The sequence below is a fragment of the Mytilus trossulus genome, chromosome 4 (assembly GCF_036588685.1).
Source record: "Mytilus trossulus isolate FHL-02 chromosome 4, PNRI_Mtr1.1.1.hap1, whole genome shotgun sequence".
In the NCBI taxonomy this organism is placed as follows: Eukaryota; Metazoa; Mollusca; class Bivalvia; order Mytilida; family Mytilidae; genus Mytilus; species Mytilus trossulus.
This window is the reverse complement of record NC_086376.1, coordinates 38,120,566-38,145,003: the sequence shown is the minus strand read 5'-3', so window position 1 is coordinate 38,145,003 and position 24,438 is coordinate 38,120,566. Positions and strand designations below refer to the sequence as shown.

General features: G+C 31.1%; 2 protein-coding genes across 2 annotated transcripts; one reads left to right on the top strand and one right to left on the bottom strand.

Moving 5' to 3' along the window:
* The first annotated feature begins 319 nt into the window (after positions 1-319).
* LOC134715256 (uncharacterized) lies at positions 320-18,050 on the top strand. Its single transcript, XM_063577319.1, has 14 exons — positions 320-452; positions 2,729-2,948; positions 4,402-4,481; positions 5,367-5,462; positions 6,031-6,246; positions 7,028-7,143; positions 8,496-8,616; positions 9,761-9,986; positions 11,717-11,781; positions 12,941-13,075; positions 13,239-13,484; positions 14,034-14,140; positions 15,199-15,337; positions 17,046-18,050. The coding sequence occupies exons 1-14, from the start codon at positions 386-388 to the stop codon at positions 17,192-17,194; spliced, it is 1,983 nt and encodes a 660-aa protein (XP_063433389.1). The 5' UTR covers positions 320-385; the 3' UTR covers positions 17,195-18,050.
* Positions 17,788-22,557, bottom strand: LOC134715258 (uncharacterized). The gene is made up of 3 exons (XM_063577320.1): positions 22,287-22,557; positions 20,069-20,277; positions 17,788-19,390 (listed from the first exon to the last, which is right to left on the bottom strand). Exons 1-3 carry the CDS (start codon positions 22,379-22,381, stop codon positions 19,233-19,235), a joined length of 462 nt encoding a protein of 153 aa, XP_063433390.1. The 5' UTR covers positions 22,382-22,557; the 3' UTR covers positions 17,788-19,232.
* Positions 22,558-24,438: the final 1,881 nt, after the last annotated feature.

Sequence of the window (24,438 nt, the reverse complement as noted above, 5' to 3'; positions counted from 1 at the left end):
TTGTCATTCAATTTCGTAATTTTATCAATACATGTACTTTGATTCGAAATGGTAACCGTTGTTAATTTTCAAAGTTAAAAAGATGTGTTAATCGACGTCTTTTTGAAAATAATGAACATGATATTGCTTCCCCATAAATAAGCGGATTTTAAAATATAGAGCAAATTTAGACCTCTAAAATTCATTTAGATGACAATTACTGTATGCAGAGCTAATTGGTATTGTAAAACGCTAGACTTTCAGAATCTTAATCTTTTTTTTAAATATCCGTTTAAACACCTTACAACCAATATCAGTATGAACAAACCCTACTCGAACCTCGATTGATAGCTTTATCAGCAAAGATAAAAATTTACCTGAGCCGCCATAACCAACAACCAAGGAAATGACTATTAATTTGAGAACCGTTTTTCAAATTATTCTAGTTTTCTATTCGTATTTAAACTATTCTGGTAAGTTTTATAAAAACAACTCATTTTTGGTTTCCTTTTTTTCATAATTATTGTCCTCCAGAGAATTTTATAATGATGTTTTTAGATGTGTTAGTATCAGAATAAGCTGTTTCCGGTTTAGAAAAAAACAAGTGATTGAGTATAACACCACTTTTGTTTTTATTTTTGATAGCTAATTTCTGAAATTTATTTTCTGAAATTATTTGAAATTAAAGTTAAAGACAATGAAATTGTTTTATTCAAACACTGTTCTGTCTTTAATCAATATGTATGGAATTGTTGAATACTATTAGTAGCCGAATAGTAAGAAACCAAGACTTTTCCGCATGTAATCATATACATTTTCAGAAGATATATTCATAAAACAATATACTTTTACATATGAAACATGTATTGTGTTAATAATCTATAACTAATTATAAAATTCTATATAATTACAATAAATACAATATAAACAAATTTATCTGATATTAGTCATGTTGATATCTGGTCGTGTATACATACAAGACATTGACAACAGAGTTATTTCTTTATCAGCAAGGATTTCGCCATTTTGAAAAGAAGGATTACCCGCCATTCTGTATTTGTTATTATTTTTAGTCCAAGTTGTAGATGGTACTTTTGAAAAAAAAGAAAGCACTCAAAAAATAAGTAGAGAAACATCATTAAAGAGCAAATTGTCAATATTGGACTACTATGGGTTGTCTGTGATGGAACAAGTGGGAGTAAACATGTACTATATAGCTAATTAATTATTTAAATAATCGTTTTGAATTTCCATTTGAATATAAGTTGTTTTTTTGCTTTTTTTGTTTTTGTCCGGTTGTCATTATAATTGTAAAATTGCATGCTAGTTGTTTTAATTATGATGCATGTGATCATTATCCGATATGCAAATTTTGAATATTAAATATTTTTTGAATATTTCCACTGGATGAATATTATCACTTCCAGAATATATATTTGTGAAATATTGTATAGGATACTATGAACGCGTAAAATGTGTTGTTCTGCGGAAATGCACATTTTTTTCAGAGAAAACATTTTTAATTCTATTGTGTCCAAATATTAGTAGTGTTTAAATCGAAAATTTTCATTGATTTCTGATATAGATACGAAATATTTCCCCAAATATAACTAAATAATAAAACAGATTTATATCGTTGTAAAGTCTTTCAAATTGAGTTTTATATTCAGGATTAACGTTGCCAACATCCATAGTACTGAAATCGGTAATCACATGTTCTTTTTTATTATACGTCTTTGCATGCTTGCTTCTTGTAATTTTAACACTTTTGTTATATACTATTTATTGTTTATTTTGCCACAAATCATATAGCGGTTCGTTTATATTACAATACAGTTTTGTGTTCTGTTAAATTGTTCCTTTTAAAATTGTTACACGACGATTACTGCTGTACCAATATTTTGACTATTTTATTTATTATGTCTGTTTATTTCACGCATCATTGTGAATATGACAGAATTTGATGAGACTGTCAACAAAGTGAGAGGTTGAGCGATATAAAACAAGGTTTAATCCACCATTTTCTACATTTGAAAATGCCTGTACCAAGTCAGGAATATGACAGTTCTTGTCCATTCGTTTTTTATGTGTTTTGTCATTTGATTTTGCCATGTGATTAGGGACTTTCCGATTTGATTTTCCTCTGAGTTCAGTATTTTTGTGATTTTACTTTTGATTTGAATTGAATTGTTATGCAACGAATTAAACGGAAATCCATTGACTCGATTGGAATTATCGTCTTTATGAATATATGTAGGTAAGATCGAACACTTTTTTTTACATTTGTTTTACAAAATCGTTCGCCTATCGTGAATATAACTGTATTTTCTGATCGTTAAACTTCGATTGTAAGAAAAATACATACAACAAGAATGTGTCCACAGTACACGGATGACCCACTCGCACTATCATTTTCTATGTTTACTGGACCATGAAATTGGAATAAATTCTGTAATTTGGCATTAAAATTAGAATGATCTTATCAAAGGGAACATGTATACTAAGTTTCAAGTTGATTGGACTTTAACTTCATCAAAAACTACCTTGACCAAAAACTTTAACCTGAAGTGTAACAGACGGACGAACGAACAGACGAACGGACGCACAGACTAGAAATCATAATGCCCCTCTTCTTTCGTAGGTGGGGAATAAAAACTCCAAAACAACACCATAAGCAATTATGAATATTTTATTGTCTCTGCACTGAAAGCATTATACTCATATGTTATCATCATTTACTACATTTTAGATGGCAGATGTTACATACCCGCAGCCTATCACGGCGACTGGTATTCGCAAGAAAGTGGTGCCGATGTCAGAACCAACATAGACGTCAATTTATGGAGCAGAATCTCAACACCACAAGAACGGCTAGAATGTATTGATATATACCAACATAAACAAGAAATCTCACTGATTAAACAATTAAATAGTTCTATGGTTAACAGTACTATGTTGATGTCGGTTGCGTAAGTAAACAAGGCTAACATTACAATGATATTGTACTGATAGATAATTTTGAATGTCGTTGTAATGAACTATTGTAATGATATTGTAATGAATTAATATAATGACATTGGAATGAATGATAGTAATGACATAGTATATTTAATAAACGATTATAAATGACATTGGAATGAATGATAGTTATGACTTAATATAATAAACGATTATAAATGACATTGCAACGAATAAAGGCAACAATAGTAAATCGCTGTTCAAAAGTCAGATTTTGAGAAAACAAATCCGGGTTACAAATTAAAACCAATTCTAACATGACGTCCTTCAAACGCTTTGAGTACACACCCGTGGTAAAATATGAATATATTTCATGGGCTGTTCCCATTGTACCCCCACGTCATATGTTTTTTAATGAATGAGCGACTCGACGTCATAGAACAATGACGTCAGTATATCAACTATAAGATGAAAACAACCGACCATCAGAAACATTGAACTGCAACATAAAAGAGCACCTATATTTATAGAAAATTACTATTTTATAACAACTGACATATTACTGACTTAGTGCAGGACATTAAAAGAAAAATGGTGGCTTTGAACCTAGTTTTTGGCTAACAAAACCTCCCGCGGCTTATATCATGGCAATGTTAAAAATAACCCGCTAAAATGTCAACACTACAATACAAAGAAACGCAAGAACACTCAGGGCAGAGAAATACATAGATGCATAATATAATGGTACATAATACAATGATAACTACACAGCTACTTTTGAATAGGTACTCTAAAATTATTGTAATATTTAGGTACCTGTAGTTTACAGTACTTGATTTGTACTTGAAAATTTAAGTACTACATAATTTTGGTTACAACGTTACATTTTCAGCATTTTGATAGTATGTCTATTTCAAATCTCTTAAAATTATGATTTTTAAACATGGAATATTGTGATCGTTTTTGGTATTATTTCTGTACCAAAATTTTAAGTACAAATCACTACGGTATATCTAGGTTTTCTCATTGTTGAACGAACAAAGAGATTTTAGCCGTTGAAGCCGTAAGAACTCACAAAACTGCTTACACTCACTTGATTTGAACTCTGGTTGATATTTGTCTCATTAGCACATCGCATCTTATTTTTGGCACAACTTTTTGGGGAATTTTGTGTCCTCAATGTTCTTCAACTCCGTACTTGTTTGGCTTTATAACTATTTTATTTTAGCGTCACTGATGAGTCTCATGAAGACGAAACACGCGTGTGTTTCGTCTGCATAAGACTCATAGTGGCGTACTCAATTATAATCCTGGTACCTTTTATAACTATTATAAGATGAAAAAATCCTTTCATCCATAAAACCAATCTTCTTTTTGATAAAAACACCAAAAAAATGACATTTGTTTTCTGCAACTCTGCTGTAATGTTAGAATTACATTTTATTTTTATTTTTTGAATTTCAGAGGAGACACAAACAGACATAGATGTTTTTTCTGTGTAGATGTTTTATTCCGGACAGTTAATATTATACAGTACAGACGACGTGAGTAATTATTTTTCAAATTCCTTTCTGTCGAAATTAAACTGACAACACACAGAAAAACACCGCGAAAAACGTCAATAAGGCAAACAACAGTTCACAAAACCAAAACTTTATTACAATATGAACCCACCAAAACAGTAGGTAGTCTGAATTATCGTATCATCATCAAAATTCAATAAGATTTAAAATTATAACAAAGAATTGCCTGGTTTGAAATATATGATGTCTTTGTATAAATATAAACCCTCACACATCGCTGTTATAGCATTGGTAAACTTTTGTAGGATTCTGACAATCTTTAAGCAAACTTGAAGGTTTTTAAATGTTTTGTATACTATTGCAAACATGCAATATTCAAAACGTGTTGCATGTTAATCCGGGTTCCCATGGGGTTTCTTCGCAACTTACAACAGTAGTTTAATAGTTTAAACATATTTATTTATAGTGGATTGGGAAACAAGTTTTTCAACTTATATTAATCCCTTTCCACTTAGCGGGTGCGAGTGCTGCCTTGTAGCGGCATTAGCCTACTCATTTTCGAAATCTACAAGGGTGTCTTTAACGTGCAACGGACTATCATCGTTTCCTCAAGACCATGCTCGCAAATGGTGTCAAGGGAGAGCCGAAAATTGAGATCCTGAAATTTTCATCCCGAACAGGAATCGAACCAGGAACCTTTGTGTTAGTAGTCCGATGCACTAACCACTACACCACGGCTCTCTTACATCAACAGTATCATAAGCAGACAAAATTTAAGAAAAAAATCAAGATCGAAAACACAAGCCCACCTAACAATCCTTTTTGTTGGTATCTCATTGAAACATTGAATATTATGGCTTCTTGTCCACAAATGCTTAGCACTTAAATATTTTTGTCTTTTTACAGAACATTGTATAAAGAGTTCAAATGGTTCTAACATAAGTATTTGTAGAGGTATTTCTGAAGGCCTACCTGACATGGATAGTACTACAACGATGTTCAGTAAGTAAATTGTGAGGTTTAGCCGAATATTGGTATTACTCAACTATAAAGATAGCAACATTGCTTAGTTGTTCAGGCGTACAAATACCACTACTTTAGTAAAAGGAATTTTGGTAAGCATTTGGTAAGATGCTTATAAACTCTATGTAAACAGTATATTTGTATATCTGCAATGATGAATATTTAGACAGTTAAATAGATATTTACAAATAAAGAGTTTATGCACCTTTAAGGATGTACAAATTGCATCCATCTTAATAAAGTCAGACAATCGATAAATATTTGTTAAGGTGAAAAAAATAACACATAAAAGACAAAAAAAATAAAGCTAACTGAACAAAAAAGGTAATATAATACCAAACAAGCGATCGTTAAATAACACATCATAGTAATGAGCAAGCACAAACTACAGATTCATATTTTTTATTGACATATTTTTTATTTAATGCTATATATTCTTTCGATGTTGGTAGGAACTTTTTATTGTTCAAACCATGTTAACTGTACTTATTCATTTTTCATTTTTGGTAAATTACCATGTTGAAATGAATACTGTTTGTTTTCATAGGAATAAGTCCAATTGATGTAAACTGTATAACAACTATAGAAGGGATGTACCAGTTTACATATGAGGTCGGAGGTGCCATGTCGAGAGGGGGAATATGTAACAGTTCAAACAGTATAATAGCTGCTTGTCAAGATCCCGGATCAGCATATGTAGACAACAAGTATTTCCAGATGAATTATTCCAGATGCTATGATGTTTCTACGTCCAAGGATCAAAGTATGAATTTCAGTTTGGTTTTTGTCTAATAATAATTTTAGTTTTGAATGCCCGGTTATTATAAGCTTTAACCCTAAAAAGAGAAAGTATCGTTAAATCTATCAACACTATATGTATGATACTTCAATAGGGTTTTAGTATTAGTAATGAAAACAAAAAACATAGATAATTTCATTTTTCCAAAATACACAATTTGTGAGACTACTTAAACATATGATAAAATATTACTAAAAAGTAAAATCGCAAAAATACTGAACTTTGGAGGAAAATCAATTCGGAAAGTCCATAATCACATGAAAAAAATCAAATAACAAAACGCATCAAAAACGAATGGACAAGAACTGTCATATTCCTGACTTGGTACAGACATTTACAGATGTAGAAAATGGTGGATTAAACCTGGTTCTATAGTGCTAACCCTCTCACTTTCACGACAGTCTCATTAAATTCCGTTATATTTACATTGATGCTTTAAATAAACAGACACAATAAATGAAATAGTCAAAATATGGGTACATCAGTCATCATCGTATAAAATTTTAAAAGGAACAATTAAACAGAACACAAACACATCTACTATCTACGAACACATTTATTGATTTGAGCGTCTGACAAATGTATGCCTTCTGTTCGTTGTGAGTCATTGTTCCGAATTTAAGACCGTATTTTTACCTATTTAGTATAATGATTTAATTTTGCAAGTTGTGACTTGAATGGAGAGGTGTCTCATTGGCACTCATACCATATCTTCTTATATCTATCTTCTACATTTATTTTACAGGTATACGATATAGATGTATGGGATCTTGGTATGCTGTTAAGAATGGTGTTGGCTATATTTTCGCTGCAGTTGCTGCAGTGGTTGAAGCTGATATCAGAGAGAAATTTAAATGCATGGTTAGTTTTTATTTTGAAACAATTATAAAAGTTTGGTGTATCGTATACTTTTTCTTCTTATATAAGGATTGCTTTATTGCTGGTTCAATAACGCTTCATTCGGCACTCTTTGCTAGATTGCGGCGGCCGGTTCATATTGGCACATTTACACCTAAAATAAACCTACATATAATATTTAATAGTTATCAAAGGTACCAGTTGTAATTAAGTACGCAAGACGCGCGTTTCGTCTACATAAGACTCATCAGTGACGCTCAAATCAATATATATATAAAACCAAACAAGTACAAAAAGAGGGACGAAAGATACCAAAGAGACAGTCAAACTCATAAATCTAAAACAAACTGACAACGCCATTGCTAAAAATGAAAAAGACAAACAGAAAAACAGAAAAACAATAGTACACATGACACAACATAGAAAACTAAAGAATAAACAACACGAACCCCACCAAAAACTACAAAGTTGAAGAGCATTGAGAATCCAAAATTCCCAAAAAGTTGTGCCAAATACGGCTTATATAAAAAAAAAAAAAAGAAGATGTGATATGACTGCCAATGAGACAACTATCCACAAAAGACCAAAATGACACAAACATTAACAATTATAGGTTACCGTACGGCCTTCAACAATGAGCAAAGCCCATACCGCATATAGTCAGCTATAAAAGGCCCCGATAAGACAATGTAAAACAATTCAAACGAGAAAACTAACGGCCTTATTTAGGTAAAAAAATGAACGAAAAACAAATATGTAACACATAAACAAACGAAAACCACTGAATTACAGGCACCTGACTTGGGACAGGCACATACATAAATAATGTGGCGGGGTTAAACATGTTAGCGGGATCCCAACCCTCCTCTTAACCTGGGACAGTGGTATAACAGTACAACATAAGAACGAACTTTAAAAATCAGTTGAAAAAGGCTTAACTACTGTGCTGGTGATACCCTCGGGGACGAAACGTCCACCAGCAGTGGCATCGACCCAGTGGTGTTATTAGTTATCAAAGGTACCAGGATTATAATTTAGTACGCCAGACACACGTTTCGTCTACATAAGACTCATCAGTGACGCTCAAATCAAAATATTTATAAAACCAAACAAGTACAAGTAAAATGTTTATACGATATCGTCCTGAATATGCATGAAATAATTGCAATTGAGCGTACTGTAATCTACAACCATGCATTATTATTGTAAACAAAAACATGAATGGAAAAAAAACCAGTAAAAAAGTTTAAAAGAAGGTGCATAATAAAGTATACTAGTATAGATTTATAAAATAAAGTTACAAAAGTTACAAATATTTTGCTCTTTCTAAATCAATTAAAATTGCTTGATATTAGATGACCATGAAAGACCAGAAGAATCCGAATAACTGGGTTCGTTGGGTGATGAGCAGATTTCCAAATTGTAATTCCTTAAACAGTATCTATGATGGAGATCGGAAGCTTATTTTAAGAAGAGGCAAGTAGAATTAAAAAGACATATCTTCAAGCTGTGTTTGTATCGCATTTACCTGGTTCCCGGTATGACGTTCTCTCATTCCCTTATATTGTTTTTCAACTTTAAATATGCATGGCATAAGTTATTTGGATTAGTTCCGTATCGATTCATCCGCCATACCGCCAGCGTAATTTTGTTTCTATTTGCTTGGACTTGAGACCTACTTATCTATATATTTATCATGTTTTAGGAAAACGTACAGTAAATGTAATAAAAATACTCCTCAACTGTATCTTACAAAAATATTTGTCATGCCCCCTTATAAATGTGTTTTTGTTGGTTTTTTTTTGCAATATGTAATAATCAATTATAAACCAGATAATGATTTAAAGCATATTTAAAGTTTATCGGTTTTAATTGAATAGGATAATTAAATCCTTTGGAAAAAGATATATAAAGGAAAAAAAAAGAGTATAAAGGCAAATTAAATACATGGCAAAAAGATATATCAAGGAAAAAAAGTGAATAAAGGGGAAAAAGATATATAAAGGAAACAAATACCATGTAACAACATTCAAAGAAACGATTTTAATAATTTCAATAATAATCGCCAAGAGTGGAACAATAAATGTTTTGGCCTATATTAACACACATTCGCACAGAAAAACTAACGATTGAGCAAAACGAACCAACTAAAAACTGGTAATGTACTCAACATGTATGACAAGATGAGCAGTCTTCGATCCAACGTAGGGTTATTGACATTTAGCCATTAAATATATTATGCATGTATTTGCTAGGAACATGAAATCACGCTTTCTTTCTAACTTCTATTTTAGTCGCATGCACTTCATTGTGGAACATTGTGTCAATATGAATGTTACATTTCATTTGAAAGGTAGAATTCTCACAACAACGCTAGGTTGCTGTTAGTCTATCAATAAACATACATGTAATGTAATAATTTTTAGATGCGATCATTATGCAAAATATTGCAACACTGTATAACTGTATAAATCATAATTTCATGATTTGAAAATAAAACAATAACAAGTATTGATACATGTATGCTTGTAAAATCCTGAAGATTTTCTTTGTCTTCTTTGTTTCCGCGCCGTTCTGTACACGGTTTTAAACCCTTATTTATTCATCCATTAATTTTCAGTTCTGCCACCTACGAATTTTCTACAGCCGCATTGTGTGTTACCAAGGAACATGTCGGGAAATTGGTTCACGCAAGGAAAACAGTTTAAATCTGATGTTTTAGTAAATGAAACACACATAACATTTAAAACCAGAATAAACCAGTTTACACTAAGGAATTCGTATTTCTCCTGCCAGCAGTCTAAAGACACGAGATACATGATGACCAGAGTAACAGAGGGCAAATGGTAATACTAAGTATTTTATTTTAACTGGTAATATTTTTTTATATATATATTTACTGGTAATAAAAGAATACTGAACTCCGAGGAAAATTCAAAACGAAAGGACCCCAATCAAATGGAAAAATTCAAATGACAAAACACATCAAATGAATAGACAACTGTCATATTCCTGACTTGGTACTTAGTTAGGGTTCGTGTTGTTTATTCTTTAGTTTTCTATGTTGTATCATGTGTACTATTGTTTGTCCGTTTCTCTTTTTCATTTTTAGCCATGGCGTTGTCAGTTTATTTTAGATTTATGAGTTTGACTGTCCCTTTGGTATCTTTCGTCCCTCTTTTAAATATTTGGAAATATTTATTATTTCATATTTATTTGTAATACTCGTCATTTTATATTCCTCGTTTCGTCTTATTGAAAAGAAATAATATGATGTAATAATTCGTTCAACAGATTCACTATGTTAGATAGGATGAAGCTTTAATAGGTATCGACCAATATCAAACATCTCAATGACTGCAAGCCCCGTAGTCAGCCCTTTTTGTGCTGACATGAATTGTCATTGATATGGTTATATTTATAAATTTACTGTTTACAAATTTTTGAATTTTTTAAAATACTAAGGCTTTTTCACCTCAGGCATAGATCACCTTAGCTGTATTTGGTAAAAATTTTAGGAATTTTGGTTCTCAATGCTCTTCAACTTCGTACTTTATTTGGCCTTTTGAACTTTTTTGGATTCGAGCGTCATTGATGAGACTTTTGTAGACGAAACGTGCGTCTGACGTATATACTAAATTTAGTCCTGGTATCTATGATGAGTTTATTTTCAATAATGCATACTTTATTATTTAAGGCGAAATTTGTAAAGGTTTTAAAAAAAATATAAAGTTTTAAAGATTAACCTCAGACTTGAATCGAAGTTGACTGCTGATAACATTTAGTAAAATACGGGGAAAACATTATTTTGTCTCTTGATTATGAAGATTTTGTAAACTTTTCTTGAAATCTCATGAAGTTTTGAATATCATAAACCACCACCAAATTTTGTATGTGCCTATATAATACCATTAACCTTAAATCAATTATTGTTGTTTCACATTTTGTTTCCACATTTGTCATGTTTATCTATACCTGACAACAGTGACATAACAGTTGCTTACATCCGCGTTCGTTTGGTCTCTTTATATTTTTATCTCATTGGAAATCTTAATCTCAGTATTTAAGTTTTGATTTTTATAAGTTTTTAATCCAGAATGTTTGACAAAGTAATTGATATTGTATAACTTATTGTTATGTTCATGTGTAGATAAAAAAGAAATTCATTGTATTTTATTTTTATTAATATTTAAAAAAAAACAAACACCTTTATGACGACACAGTAACCTCGAATCAATGTCTCGCCTTTTCATACCTATAACTGAATTCCATTGAATTCCATGTCGAAAACAAATATAAAAGTTAAAGCCAATTAATAGATCTTTTGTTAATGGACCTTTGAATGAAGTTGGACTGACTTTTCTTCTCAAACATCAAAAACTTTGAAAAAAACTTTGAAATTCAGTTAGAGTTTACGCTCATTAACTATGAATTAACTTTGCATTTGATTTGTTTATAGAGACACTTTTGAGTCTTTTGTGGAGGTAACGCGCATATATCGGTATCTTTGATGTTTTTTTTACCTAGAGAAGTTGACTCATAATTAGATATAATATTGCTTTGTTCATACTTACAGTGAAGTTGACTTGGTGTGTTTTGATATATTGCCACGTCACCATAGTGTTGTGAGATACAGGATAGGTATGTTCTAATTATTTTCATTTTCTCTTGGTAAACACATTATGACATTCATAACACATGTCAAAATTTTGGGTCCACCCTTCAAATACATTTTTGATAGGTGATCTCGGAAAATTGGTTTTCGTTGTTTCTCAACTAAACACGTGGCATTTACTGTAATAACAATGATTGATGTGCTCAGAATTGTAATGACTTGTCTTATTTGGAATGTCTCTTCGCGAACGTATTTTCAGATTCATAAAATATGCACATGTTCTCGTCATGATATGCTTCTAATATCTTTCGCTGGACGGTAAATACCAATGTAATCCTCATGCATCAAAGATGGAAAGGACAAAAGTCTTTTTATAAGGTTTAGCAATCGTTGGTCGTGCGCACAATTTTATATAGAAGCTCTTCCGCTCTCATCGAAATTGTGTGTCGGTCAACAGTTTTTCATCTAGTTATAATTTAAAAAATAGCATTCAGTTCTTGAATAAAACTTTGTTTATCAAATAGATTGTTTCACGCATAACTCAGGAAAAACGTAGTAAATCTTATTCCACTTTACGTGTTCACGGTTATAATTCTGTGTTCATATTGTATTTTTCCGTATCACCTTCATAATGATCAATTAATGAATGTTTGCTTTTACACAGTGTTATGACCATCTTTACGATAATGGCAACTTGCAATGTCTTGATCAGTATATAAATAACACCTGTTTTGTTCATTAAATGTAATGTCGGATGGTAACTTCTCCGAGGTTTTAGTGGGATTGGTATTGGTCAATCTTTGGATTTCTATGTAGTGGATTGATGTTTATGTTTTCGTCGTTCTTCTCTTAACCATTCTATCATCTTCTTTTCACTCATATATATATATATATTCTAAATTAAAGTATAAATCGGTCAAGACCTTTTTAGTTATTATGGTTAAACTTGCACTACTCAGCATTATACTTTTATGGATTTGAAATTCATTATTCATACAAATATCGTTGAAAACATATGATTGTATTATCCCTTTTTGTCTGTTTCATGTTTCCAGTCCTCTTAAACCGCTTCAACGATGACCTATTGAGACGAACCACTCTTTCCAAAATGAGGGTTCATTAGCATGCAATACTGCTCCATACAGTATACATATATATATAGAAACTTATGTATTCAAACTTTAGGCAAACCCGTCAGAATATCACAAGACGAAGCTCGGAATAACCAAATCCTAGTAAAGAAATTTAGGGCAGCATGTAGTTGGATGTCATTTACTTTTAACAGAGATGAAATCGACTGGAAATACGAAGTACTAATTCGTAAGTATCAGCTTACTTATGGGACTGACATGTATATGAAAAAAATAAAGGAATATAACGAATTACACCTTTATTTATTCATTTTATAGAAAAAATACTTTTTTTGCTGATGACATCTTAAAATTGATGATCTTCAAATGTTATCAATAATCTATCGTTTTAGTGAATCCACCAGCTCCATTTCCTTGCCCTATTGCTGGACGATACCATTTTGAACAATATTATATGACAAAAACAGAAAAATTCAATACAAGAATCAGAGGTGTAACACAACGACCAAGGTCTAAGATATACTGTCGAATAACTGTATCTGAAATGAAGTCATGTACTAATGATGTAAATAAGATATCCGTTGATGCTGAGTACTGCGAAACTTTGAACTACAGAGGACGCCCTATTGGAGAATATGGTAGGTTTCACCAGCAACATTAACCCGAATAATTCGTATCAAAGGTTTTTTGTCGACAATTATATAAAGTTTCAGTCTGAAAATCTGTTCCACTCAATTATATTTAGATTATTAATGTCCTTAGAAATTGAAGTTTTATGAAAATTTCATAGCTGTGTACATTTCTTGTATATTTTGTTTTATGAAACTTATATCAAATTAATGTCAGCAATACATTGGCCAAGTTTTTTAAAGAATTATTTCACTTGCACATATAATAAAGATAAATATGTGGCTGACATTGGAACGCTGTTGTTTTCTTTTTCTTCTTATAATATATCTGAGTTCTAACTTATGTAGAGTTACTTTTGTTAACAAGAATTTAGGGAAAAGATTGGAAGAAGAATAAACCAACTAAAAGGACTTTTAGATGTTTTGTTAATATCATTGCTATTTTGTGAGAAGTTTTCAAATGAAACAAAAATAGTTTTAAGTTTATTAGCTATATCTAAACTTGTGCGAGGCATTTACTCTAATTTCTATTATATTATTCGTCACTTAATAATATAGATGTGTCTGACCACGAGCTGACATGTGTTGGGTTCTGGATGGAAGATTACAAGTCTTATTTGATTACTTGGGATGAAGAAGACGCCATTTCAAACTACAGATGTTGGGTAAGTACGTTTAAAAAGGTACACGCTTTCTTTTTGATTGAACTAATCTTTGACAGACATCAATATCATTTATTAGGAACTTACTGAATATGCTCTTTTTTACTTCAGGAATAGATTACCTTAATATATGTTTTTGGTAAAGCTTTTAGGATTTTTTTTTATCCTCGATGCTCTTCAACTTCGTCCTTCGTTTGTACATTTTGATTTGTGATTCGAGCGTCACTAATAAGTCTTTTTGTTGACGAAACGCGCGTCTGGGACAAATATAAAATGTCATTCCTGAGTTTAATTACAACCACTGGGTCGATGTCACTGCTAGTGTAGTTTGAATTCCCCGAGAGTATCACCAGCCCAGTAGTCAGCACTTCTTTTTTGGCTAGAGTTATCATTGATATGTTCATGAATATAGATTAACTGTTGGCTTTTCTACCTCAGGAATAGATCATCGTAGCTGTATTTGGTTTAACTGTTAGGAATGTTGGGTCCTCAATGCTCTCCAATTCGTCGTTTATTTGGCCTACATTTTTTTTATTCGAGCGTCAATGATGACGAAACGCTCGTCTTGTGCAAATATAAAATTTCATTCCTTGTTTCTATGATGAGTTACTAATAATTTATCTAAGTTTGTTGTTGCTTGTTTAGTGTGAAGTTGGATTTTTTCTGCATATAAATGACGATACTTGTTTTGGAGTGGGTTTTATTACTGTGTTAGCTTGATGCGGGATTAACCGATATCTTGAAAGTGCGACATATGAAAGAAAAATATTTTGTGTGAATACGGGAAACAAAGTCGGGCCTGGATCAGGACCCCAAAAGATACCCCTTTGGAGTATGTAATATTTTTATGTTTTTGTCAACTTATAACTCGTTACTTGAATACATGATAGATTATTGAATAACCTAAAATCTGATTTGTTTTCTGAATGCTTAGATTCAATGTATCCATGTGTTTGAGCATTCAATTTTGCCGTTTGCTTTGGGAATTTCCGTATTGAATTTTCCTCGGAATTTAGTATTTACTTTACAATGGTTTATACCACTGAATTTTTTATTTACAGGTATATGAACGATTAAGTTGGACGGATGTAATGATGTCAAGGTCACAAAATGCAAGATGTCCACCAGAACAAACAGCCGATTCTTATCAGTTAGATGGAACCGGTCTGTCACTTAAACTCACAGAAAGTGAGAGATTGTGTAAGTGATAAGTTACATCCTGGTCTTGAATTACAAACAATGCAAAGAGAACAGCTGTGCATTTGTTTACTGATTCGCATGACGAGTCATGCACACATGGTATATTTTAGTTATGCATTTAATTTTGCTACATCTTGATTTAATGCTTTTTCCTCAATTTTTTTTCTTTGTTTACATATTCAAATTGGATTAATAAGTTTTGTTAACCTATAAACTAATCTCTGATGGGTAAAGTTAAACAAACGAACCTTCACTGAAATTCACTGATAGTAAAATGAACGCATTCTATCAATTGTCAAGCGACTTACAACTGTTATTTATCGAATCATATGTAAAAGAGGGACGACAGATACCAAAGGGACAAAATATACGATATAGTCAAAATAAAATTTGCCACACAATTGAGTAGCGATAGGCTAAACGATAAATAATCAAATTCATCTAAAACTGAATTCACAAGGCAATCTTAGTTTAAGTTCAATAAAAGAATTATGAATAAGTGGCACACGACGCGCTTTTCTATATCTATTTTTACCAGGAACGCTTTAGCCACCTATATTGAAATCCAAAGATGTATTAATACTTGACTATGAAAGGAGAAAAATGTAACATATCGATAAACTCTACTTCCAAAAAGTACATACATGTTGTCATTGGCACAATTTACAGATTTAATCATCTTATCTCACTAATGTTTTGCACAACTTTTTACATTAAATGTATTCAGTGCTCTTTAACGTCCCAATCATTTGGCGTTTCAACTGTTTTGATTCGAGACTTATAAGTCCTGTGTAAACGAAACTGGCGTATGGCGTACACAGTTATAAGAGTGGTAACGTGGACTATAAAAAAGAAGAAGTCGTATGATTTAGTATTGCCAATGAGACATCCCTCCACAAGAGAACCAAAATGACACACAACCTACTTAGTCGATACTACTGCTGTTTTACGTGTCGTCGCAAAAGGCATCACAATTTCATTGATAACTTCGAAGTTGATTTGTCATTCATTTACATAGTTATGGTATGAATATGTACCTTCATTTCAAGTAGTCATGTCAAACAGAAGTTAAAACAAAAAAATTAATGTTTCTTAAAAGTTTACAGTTTATTTATGCAAACGTTTAACATACAACATTCTGCATATGCCCTTCCTAAGTCAGGAGCCTGAAATTCAATGATTTGTTATGCAATGTAATATATTTGTTTTCCGTTCGTTATTTTGTACATAAATTAGACCGCAACTTGCGAGGGCGTTTATCAAATAAGTACTTATACTTGTTTGTTGCGGAATGACAAGGGTAAAACTATATGACCCGACGTCTACGTGGTGGGGCCATACAAAGGTAATCATTGGTAATTGAGTATGAGCCTTTTAACATTTTATCAAGGGCCTGACGTTTGAATTATCATTTGAGTTAAGTATTTTTGTTATTTTATTTTTTCGTTATTCAACTTTGGAAGAAACAACATGAATTTTGGAGTGCAGAGTTAAAGGTTCTTATATTAAAAGTTCTTGTAATTAATGGAAATTATCAAAACGTATGATGCGCAGCAATTGTTTAAAAACATAGATGTCAATCTAATAGTAGTCCGAGTATTCAACAAAATAAGTGTATGCTTTTGATCAGCCACATAGTTCATAAAATTGCAGAATGAATACTACGGTAAAAAGCTGTTTTATTTAATCTACACATGTCTAATTACAGTTGATGACTGTCCACAAAGGTTTGACCCTGGACTTGATCCTTACAGAAAGCCAACAATTATCTACATCCTCAACAAAGCCAATGGATCAACTTCTTCCTACTGTTTGTTACTTTTTACAATGTTTGCAATAGTCTTTACAGTAAATTAAAGCCAAACGGCCAAACTCTGGACTACATATGAGACTTTTCGGATATCAATTCCAATTGATGCATTTATTACAATAGAACACAGCATTGAGAATTCAAAGTTTGAAGCATAAATACACCATGTTGTATTGAGTAATTTTTACTGTTGTAATTCAATATGTGCGATTGATAATGGATGAAATTATGATTTTGAGGTTGATAACAAATAATATTGTGTGCAGTAAAATACTGCTAACACAATTTTCAGTGAAACTACCAGTGAATCATATTTGTTGCTTTATCCTGGTTATACATTTGAAATTTTTCTTGAAATCGTAGTTTGATTTAAATAAGTTTAAGCACCGATTCTTTGTATAAAGTGAAACATTTCTTGTTTATATTCATGTTTTAGTTCTTAATAATTGTCTAACTGTATTGCAATACCGTATCATCTGATCATGAATATACACCGGACTGGTATTTTTCTGAGATTATCGTTTTGGAAGTGTTTTAACGAACTATTGGTTAAAACAAACGATGTGAAATAATAAGCTGTATTTTTATCCCTTTATAGACCCTCCCTTTTACACTATATAGCTACATATTTGTCGAAGCATTGAAAGTAGTAATATTTTATTGTAAATTGTTAACCATGCACAATTCATTTCATATATAATGGAATTATGAGGATTATGTATGGTTATTATGAAAACAATATTTATACATGATGTTATTGTGGTTACCTCTAACCCTCAATTTGAAACATTTCCAAAATACGATGCGTGAAGCGTTTTATTGCGTTTTATAATTGATTTTTACTTTCAATTTTTGACACGAGTAAGTAGCTTAGAACATTTGTGATTTCTCGAACACTTATTTTAATAACAATAAAACATCTTAGTTCGTAAACTAAGCCTAACATAAGCTGTTATGTGTTCAATACATCTTTGAAGAATAATTATATTAACAAGCCCTAAAACATTATGGTCCGTATGAAATCAACAATTTATATATTTCAAAACTAGTATTAGTTACGATAGCACAGCATTGGTAATTATAAGAATTCGTTGTTGTTTTTAGTATAAAATAATGATTTTATCTTTTATTTATTTTTTTTCAAAAGTCAGTGATGAGTCTTTTGTATAGAGGAAAAAAACGCGCGTCTGGTGCACATACAATTTAATCCTGGTATGATGAATAAATTCAGATGCAGAGAACTAGTCCCATTCTTGAGTTTTGAAATACTGTTTAAATTCTATGCAGGTTTTTTCTTAAATCCGGAAAGGTTTCCAAAAACCTTAACGGTATAAATTTTCTGATATGACACATTTCGCAGTTTTGCTACGTTTGAATATTTCCATGTTTGTAAATACTTTCTAATAAAAAAGAAAGAAAAATTATAGTCTGATCTTAAATTGTTCATGACAATCAAATGAGTGTGTACAGAGCAAATCTTCAATTTTACTTCAATCTTTACTGAGTATATAAACGTATTTTGCAACGCTGTATCATATTATCATGGATACCCATTCAACTCGCACGAGAGAGAGAGAGCATTGGCGTAACTTTATTTTACAATATACATGTATCAGTTTTAATGTCAAAGTTATAAATGTTTTTGTACTATTCCATTGTATATTTCATAAACATTTCATTTTATACCATATGTAATCATGAAAATAAAATATATGTTTTCGTTACCTCTGACTCATGGAATGTGAAAAACAAGGCCAAATTTATGACATTTAAGATGATTATGTTATAATTAGAATACGATATTTTTCACTTTGTTCTATGCTATAAATATGTATTGTCCAGTTAATTGTCAATTACTTTTTAATTAATAATTTTAATAACTTAAAAGTACATTTACAATGTCTCAGTCCCATATACAGTTAATATACAATGTATGCGTATGAATCAGCATATGTTGTTATTGACTGAATAAATCTGATGCCTTCAAAGATTTACAAGTACTCAAGCATTATGTCCTTCATAGAAAATAATTCTTTCGATTAAACATGAAAAGTTGTCTTGCAAGTGTCACGCAAAATAGGGCTTTTATCTCAGATTTTGAATGAAGTCTTTGTATTTGTATTCGTCCCTGCTTTCTACTTTGGACTTTGTATATGGAATAAAGGCCATATATGTCTTCATACGTCTTGGTCCAAAAAATGTAAGAGACAAATCTCCAGTGTAGTCAAAACATTCTGACTGGTCTGAAAAAGAAAAACAAGAAGTATTTCAATATTGTTATATCATACTTGTGCATTGGTAGGTCTTTGGTGATTTCAAAAAATTTGTATACTAACGGAATTCATAAATTGTCTAACCATCAAACTGAGAATATGAAACGAAAACATACTTACCGATATACACCAGATAGATAGAATAAGAAATGACTGTTATCATTTATCACAACACAGCCATTGAAAAAATATATAATTACAGCACTATAATCTCAATAAAAAAGATGAACTCCAAAAAAATATATAATCACAAAAAGCTCACGTTGTGATTTTCATTCCAAGTTAAATTTGGTGATAATTTTTATTCGGTAATAAATATCGAACAAGAGAGGGTGATTTGTACTATAATGCTGAGGACATAAGATGTTCCAGTTGATCTCAATTACGTATACCGAAAATCTTTTATTATTTATACTTGCAATTAATTTACGTAGTATATATTTTGGACTTTTGCAATTATTATTCTACATTTTGAACCAAAACATTTCTTCAATTTCCAAACTTACAAACTTCTGTATGAAGGATCATGTTACCGAATCATATTCATGTCAACGCCAAACATTTACGATAAAAAAAAATGACTACGAAGATATTAGTACATTACTAGTATTTAGAATGAATGTAAAATCGTCTTTATAAAAATCATACCTTTCTTAGTAGGAAGATTGATTTTCCTAGATCCCGAACGGGTAGTTATCTGTGCTCTTTTTACAAATGGATCATGAACATATCCCACACAAAATGTGAAGTTCCCATTTTCTTCTGGAACAACCACTTTTAAAGTCTTTTCTGGATAGTTCCAATATAGCGTTCCTTCTGTACAATTGAATGGCAGCACAACTCTTTGTACACGTCGTCTGAGTTAATATAATATTATACAGTGATGTTATTCATATATATTCGTACGTGAAAATACGCACTGTACAAATGTAGAAGAGAACGTGCGGAACAGTTATGGGAAAGGAAAATCAAGATGTTTCAAAAGATTGGGAAGTTGAAAAATGCAAAAAAAATATTAAGAAATATGCAAGAAATTTAGACAATAGAAAATTGAAGTAAACACAATTTTTTTCTCTGATGTCTTTTATTTTGTCTATTATCAAGAATAATGTAAGACAAAAGACAAAAAAGTGCGCGTTCAGTAAATGAGTTATTATGCTAAACATTGCATCAATATTGTGATACATGCACAAAGAATAAAACATTAATTCACCAAGGAGCACTTTTGTTTTTACTTATCAAAATCAGTTTTTTTTTAGTATGCCTATTTTATTAACACCTATACCTCTTTATTATCGACCTTAACCATTAAAACTGCACGTACAATCTCATTGCAAATGTATTGAGGCCCTATTAATAGCTCTGATCGTTAAGATTATTTCATTTACTCGTTTTTTTCCTTAGTAAAGTTATATATAAACCAATCCATGAGCTAGATATTACACAAAAAGTATATATATGTACTGAATCAAAATAAAATTGTGAATAATAAAATATGCTTACTTTTCATGATAAGATAAAGATTTTAGCTTTTACAAATGTTTTAGTAAACGCCAGCCTCATGAATCATTCCTTTTAAACATAATATTTATATTTTGTGTCTTGCTAACATCTGTTTCGAAGATTAAGTAGGACTTTTTTTTATCGTCTATATAAAACTGTAAATTATTGTTGTCACAAACCAACTTCTCGTGCATCTTTTGTATAACTATTTGTTTAGCTCTTACGGTACGATCATTTAGTATTCTGTTTGGGGTGGTTGAAAAAAAGATAGAATTGAGAAATTTGCTAATGATTCGAACAATATAAATTTCGTTTACGTTAAACATTTGTTGCTCTAACAAAATAGCATTATCTATTACATTTTCAAAAATAAATTGTTTTTCATTTGCATTTCCTTTACGTTTTGTCTATATATATAAACGTCAGACAAAAATGCAAAGTTGAAAAACATATTTGTTAACAATTCAAGTAATGATAAATTCAAGCCTAGTCTATTTTTTGTATTTAAATTGAATCAAGAAAAGTTTTTTAAAACTTTCCAGTTCAGACATTCATAAAACAATGCATACAGTTCGGCACGTCTATTCAATCTTTAAATCATTTATGTTCTATTCTAATGATTTTATTCAGCAAACTACACATGATGCCCTACATAACACTTATGGTAAAAGGTCAAATAAAATTGAGAATGGAAATGGGGAATGTGTCAAAGAGACAACAACCCGACCGAATAAAAAAACAACAGCAAAAGGTCACCAACAGGTCTTCAATGTAGCAAGAAATTCCCGCACCCGGAGGCGTCCTTCAGCTGGCCCCTAAACAAATATATACTAGTTCAGTGATAATGAACGCCATACTAATTTCCAAATTGTACACAAGAAACTTAAATTAAAATAATACAAGACTAACAAAATGTTCTCTTGAAAATCCTTTTTTTCTCCAAAAAGAAAAAAATATACAGTGTGTGTGTGTTTGTTAACATTAAACTAACAATTAGCGGATGCAACTCAAAAAGTCACACAGTTTGGCCTTATGTTTTATGAAAAAAAGACATTGTAAAATTAGTATACAGCATTATATTTCTTAAAAAGAACAACTAAAGAAAGTAATTAACTTTTGACACACCAAATTTAAAGTGTTTTTTTTCCATTCAATATGATTATCATGACGTAACAATATGTACTCACAATTTTTTTTTATTGAATATCGAAATTTTTATTCAAACGACGCAGAAGTTTCTAAATGGCATCATTATAGAATATTTTCCTCTCCTTTAAATTAGCATTTTATGTGAAAATATCAGAACATGTTTTCATATATCATTCATAATATCAATTGTTTTCCATATATTTTACTAACTTACCGCTTAATTCCAATGTTGCATCGATCAATCCTTAAACAATATGATAAACCGATATACACACAGACAAGAAATACGAGGATTCTTTGTGAAGTCATTGTTAATAATATTTACAAATGAAAAGATGCAACACGTTTTATACTAAAAATGATAAATATTTCGGGACACTTAGCTGTAACCGGAGGTTTCCAAATATGTCGGTCATTTATCGTAAGCAATAAAACGTTTGATCATTTCCTTTACTTATTAAAATTATGAATTGTCGTGACATATAATGGAAGATACAAATTTCATATTAAATATAAAGAATTAGAAATACATGTTGAAAAGTCAAAAGGTTTGAAATTTACGTAACTTACATTGTGAAGTAGTTATGTATAGAATACTAAATAACATGTTGATATTTAACTATAGAAAGAAGATGTTACTTTAAAATGACAAATGGTTGTCCATTTGCCTTATTCAAAAAGCACTTTTTGGAAAAGTAGATTAATGGTCTTACTTAATTTACCATTATCGAAATATCACAATTACTAGTTACTGTTATTTCTCGGTGGTATTATTGGTGTAGTGGAAAGAGCAGATAGTTAACCTTCATCCATATAATTAGACAAATATTTACTATTGCAAACTTGAAAAATAACCGAAAAGTGTAAAAAGTTTACATATTTTTTGTGGCTATGGTTCCGTTGTTTTCCTTCTATAGTTGATGTGTTCCCCTCGGATTTAGTTTAAAACCGGATTTGTTTTTTTCTCATTCGATTTATAACTTTTGAACAGCGGTATACAACTTTTGCCTTTATTTTAATGTATTCATATTCCTTATTTGTTCACATGTGACCATGAAACTGTTTGTGATCATTCCATAAAACGAATGCCAACAGGATATATCAGCATTAAATTTTGACGAATGCTACTACTGGTGCACTATTAATTAGGTACATTTTGATGAAATTCAAGTTTAAGATACTGTTTGGTGAATTAAAACTACAACGCAAACATAACTTCAAACTTATTTTTACTGTTCAGTTATGGTTTTTAATCTTGTTTGACTGATCAGTTAAGCGTCTTTACTGGTTTTTCATTTTTCAAATTTATATGCATAAATATAACTTTTTTCAATATCTTAGTGGCTACAAGCATAACAGAAAAAACTATTCGGGTGCAGTTAAATAAAACTAGTAGTAAATGATGTATTGACGTCACAAGTGTAGCAAAGGATGTGAACACTTCCAAAGTACATTCATTCAGTTTGTAAACTTGACTATTAACCTCTTTTGGGTACGCCCATTTTCAGTGTCATTTTGATCCAAGGTATGTGTTATCTATTAAAGTGTCATATTTGTACGGTTTTCCAATCCGATTTCCGGATAACTCATCTTTTTTCCAGTTCGTATGTTGCCCAATCGGTTTCAATAGTTTGCTAGACACCTTCCATCCCTTATACGGTACTGTTTTGTAGATATTCGATCAGTGGTGAAAATGTGTTTATTTTTTTGTGTATAATACATATATCTTTATGACATGGATATTCACTCTATGGAGTCAGAAGGAAAACGCAAATGAAAAATATCATTGAGAATGTTGGTCAATTATTGTATGATTCAGAGTTATTTAAGTCCAAAATAATTCAACAATCACATTATCCATATCAATTTGTTAATGGGGCACTAGCTAACGAGATATATGAAAAAAAATGTGTTTTTCTTCAATTATTAATGATAGTTATTAAAGGTACCAGGATTATAATTTAGTACGCCAGACGCGCGTTTCGTCTACATAAGACTCATCAGTGACGCTCATATCGAAATAGTTATAAACCAAACAAATACAAAGTTGAAGAGCATTGAGGATTCAGAATTCCAAAAAGTTGTGCCAAATACGGCTAAGGTAATCTATGCCTGGGATAAAAAAAAATCCTTAATTTTTCGAAAAATTCAAAGTTTTGTACACAGGAAATTTATAAAAATGACCATATAATTGATATTCATGTCAACACCGAATTGCTGACTACTGGGCTGGTGATACCCTCGGGGACGAAACGTCCACCAGCAGAGGCATCGACCCAGTGGTGTAAATAGTTATCAAAGGTTTATAATTTAGTACGCCAGACGCGTGAAATAAGAATTCGCTATAAGTAGCCAATATGGTTCAG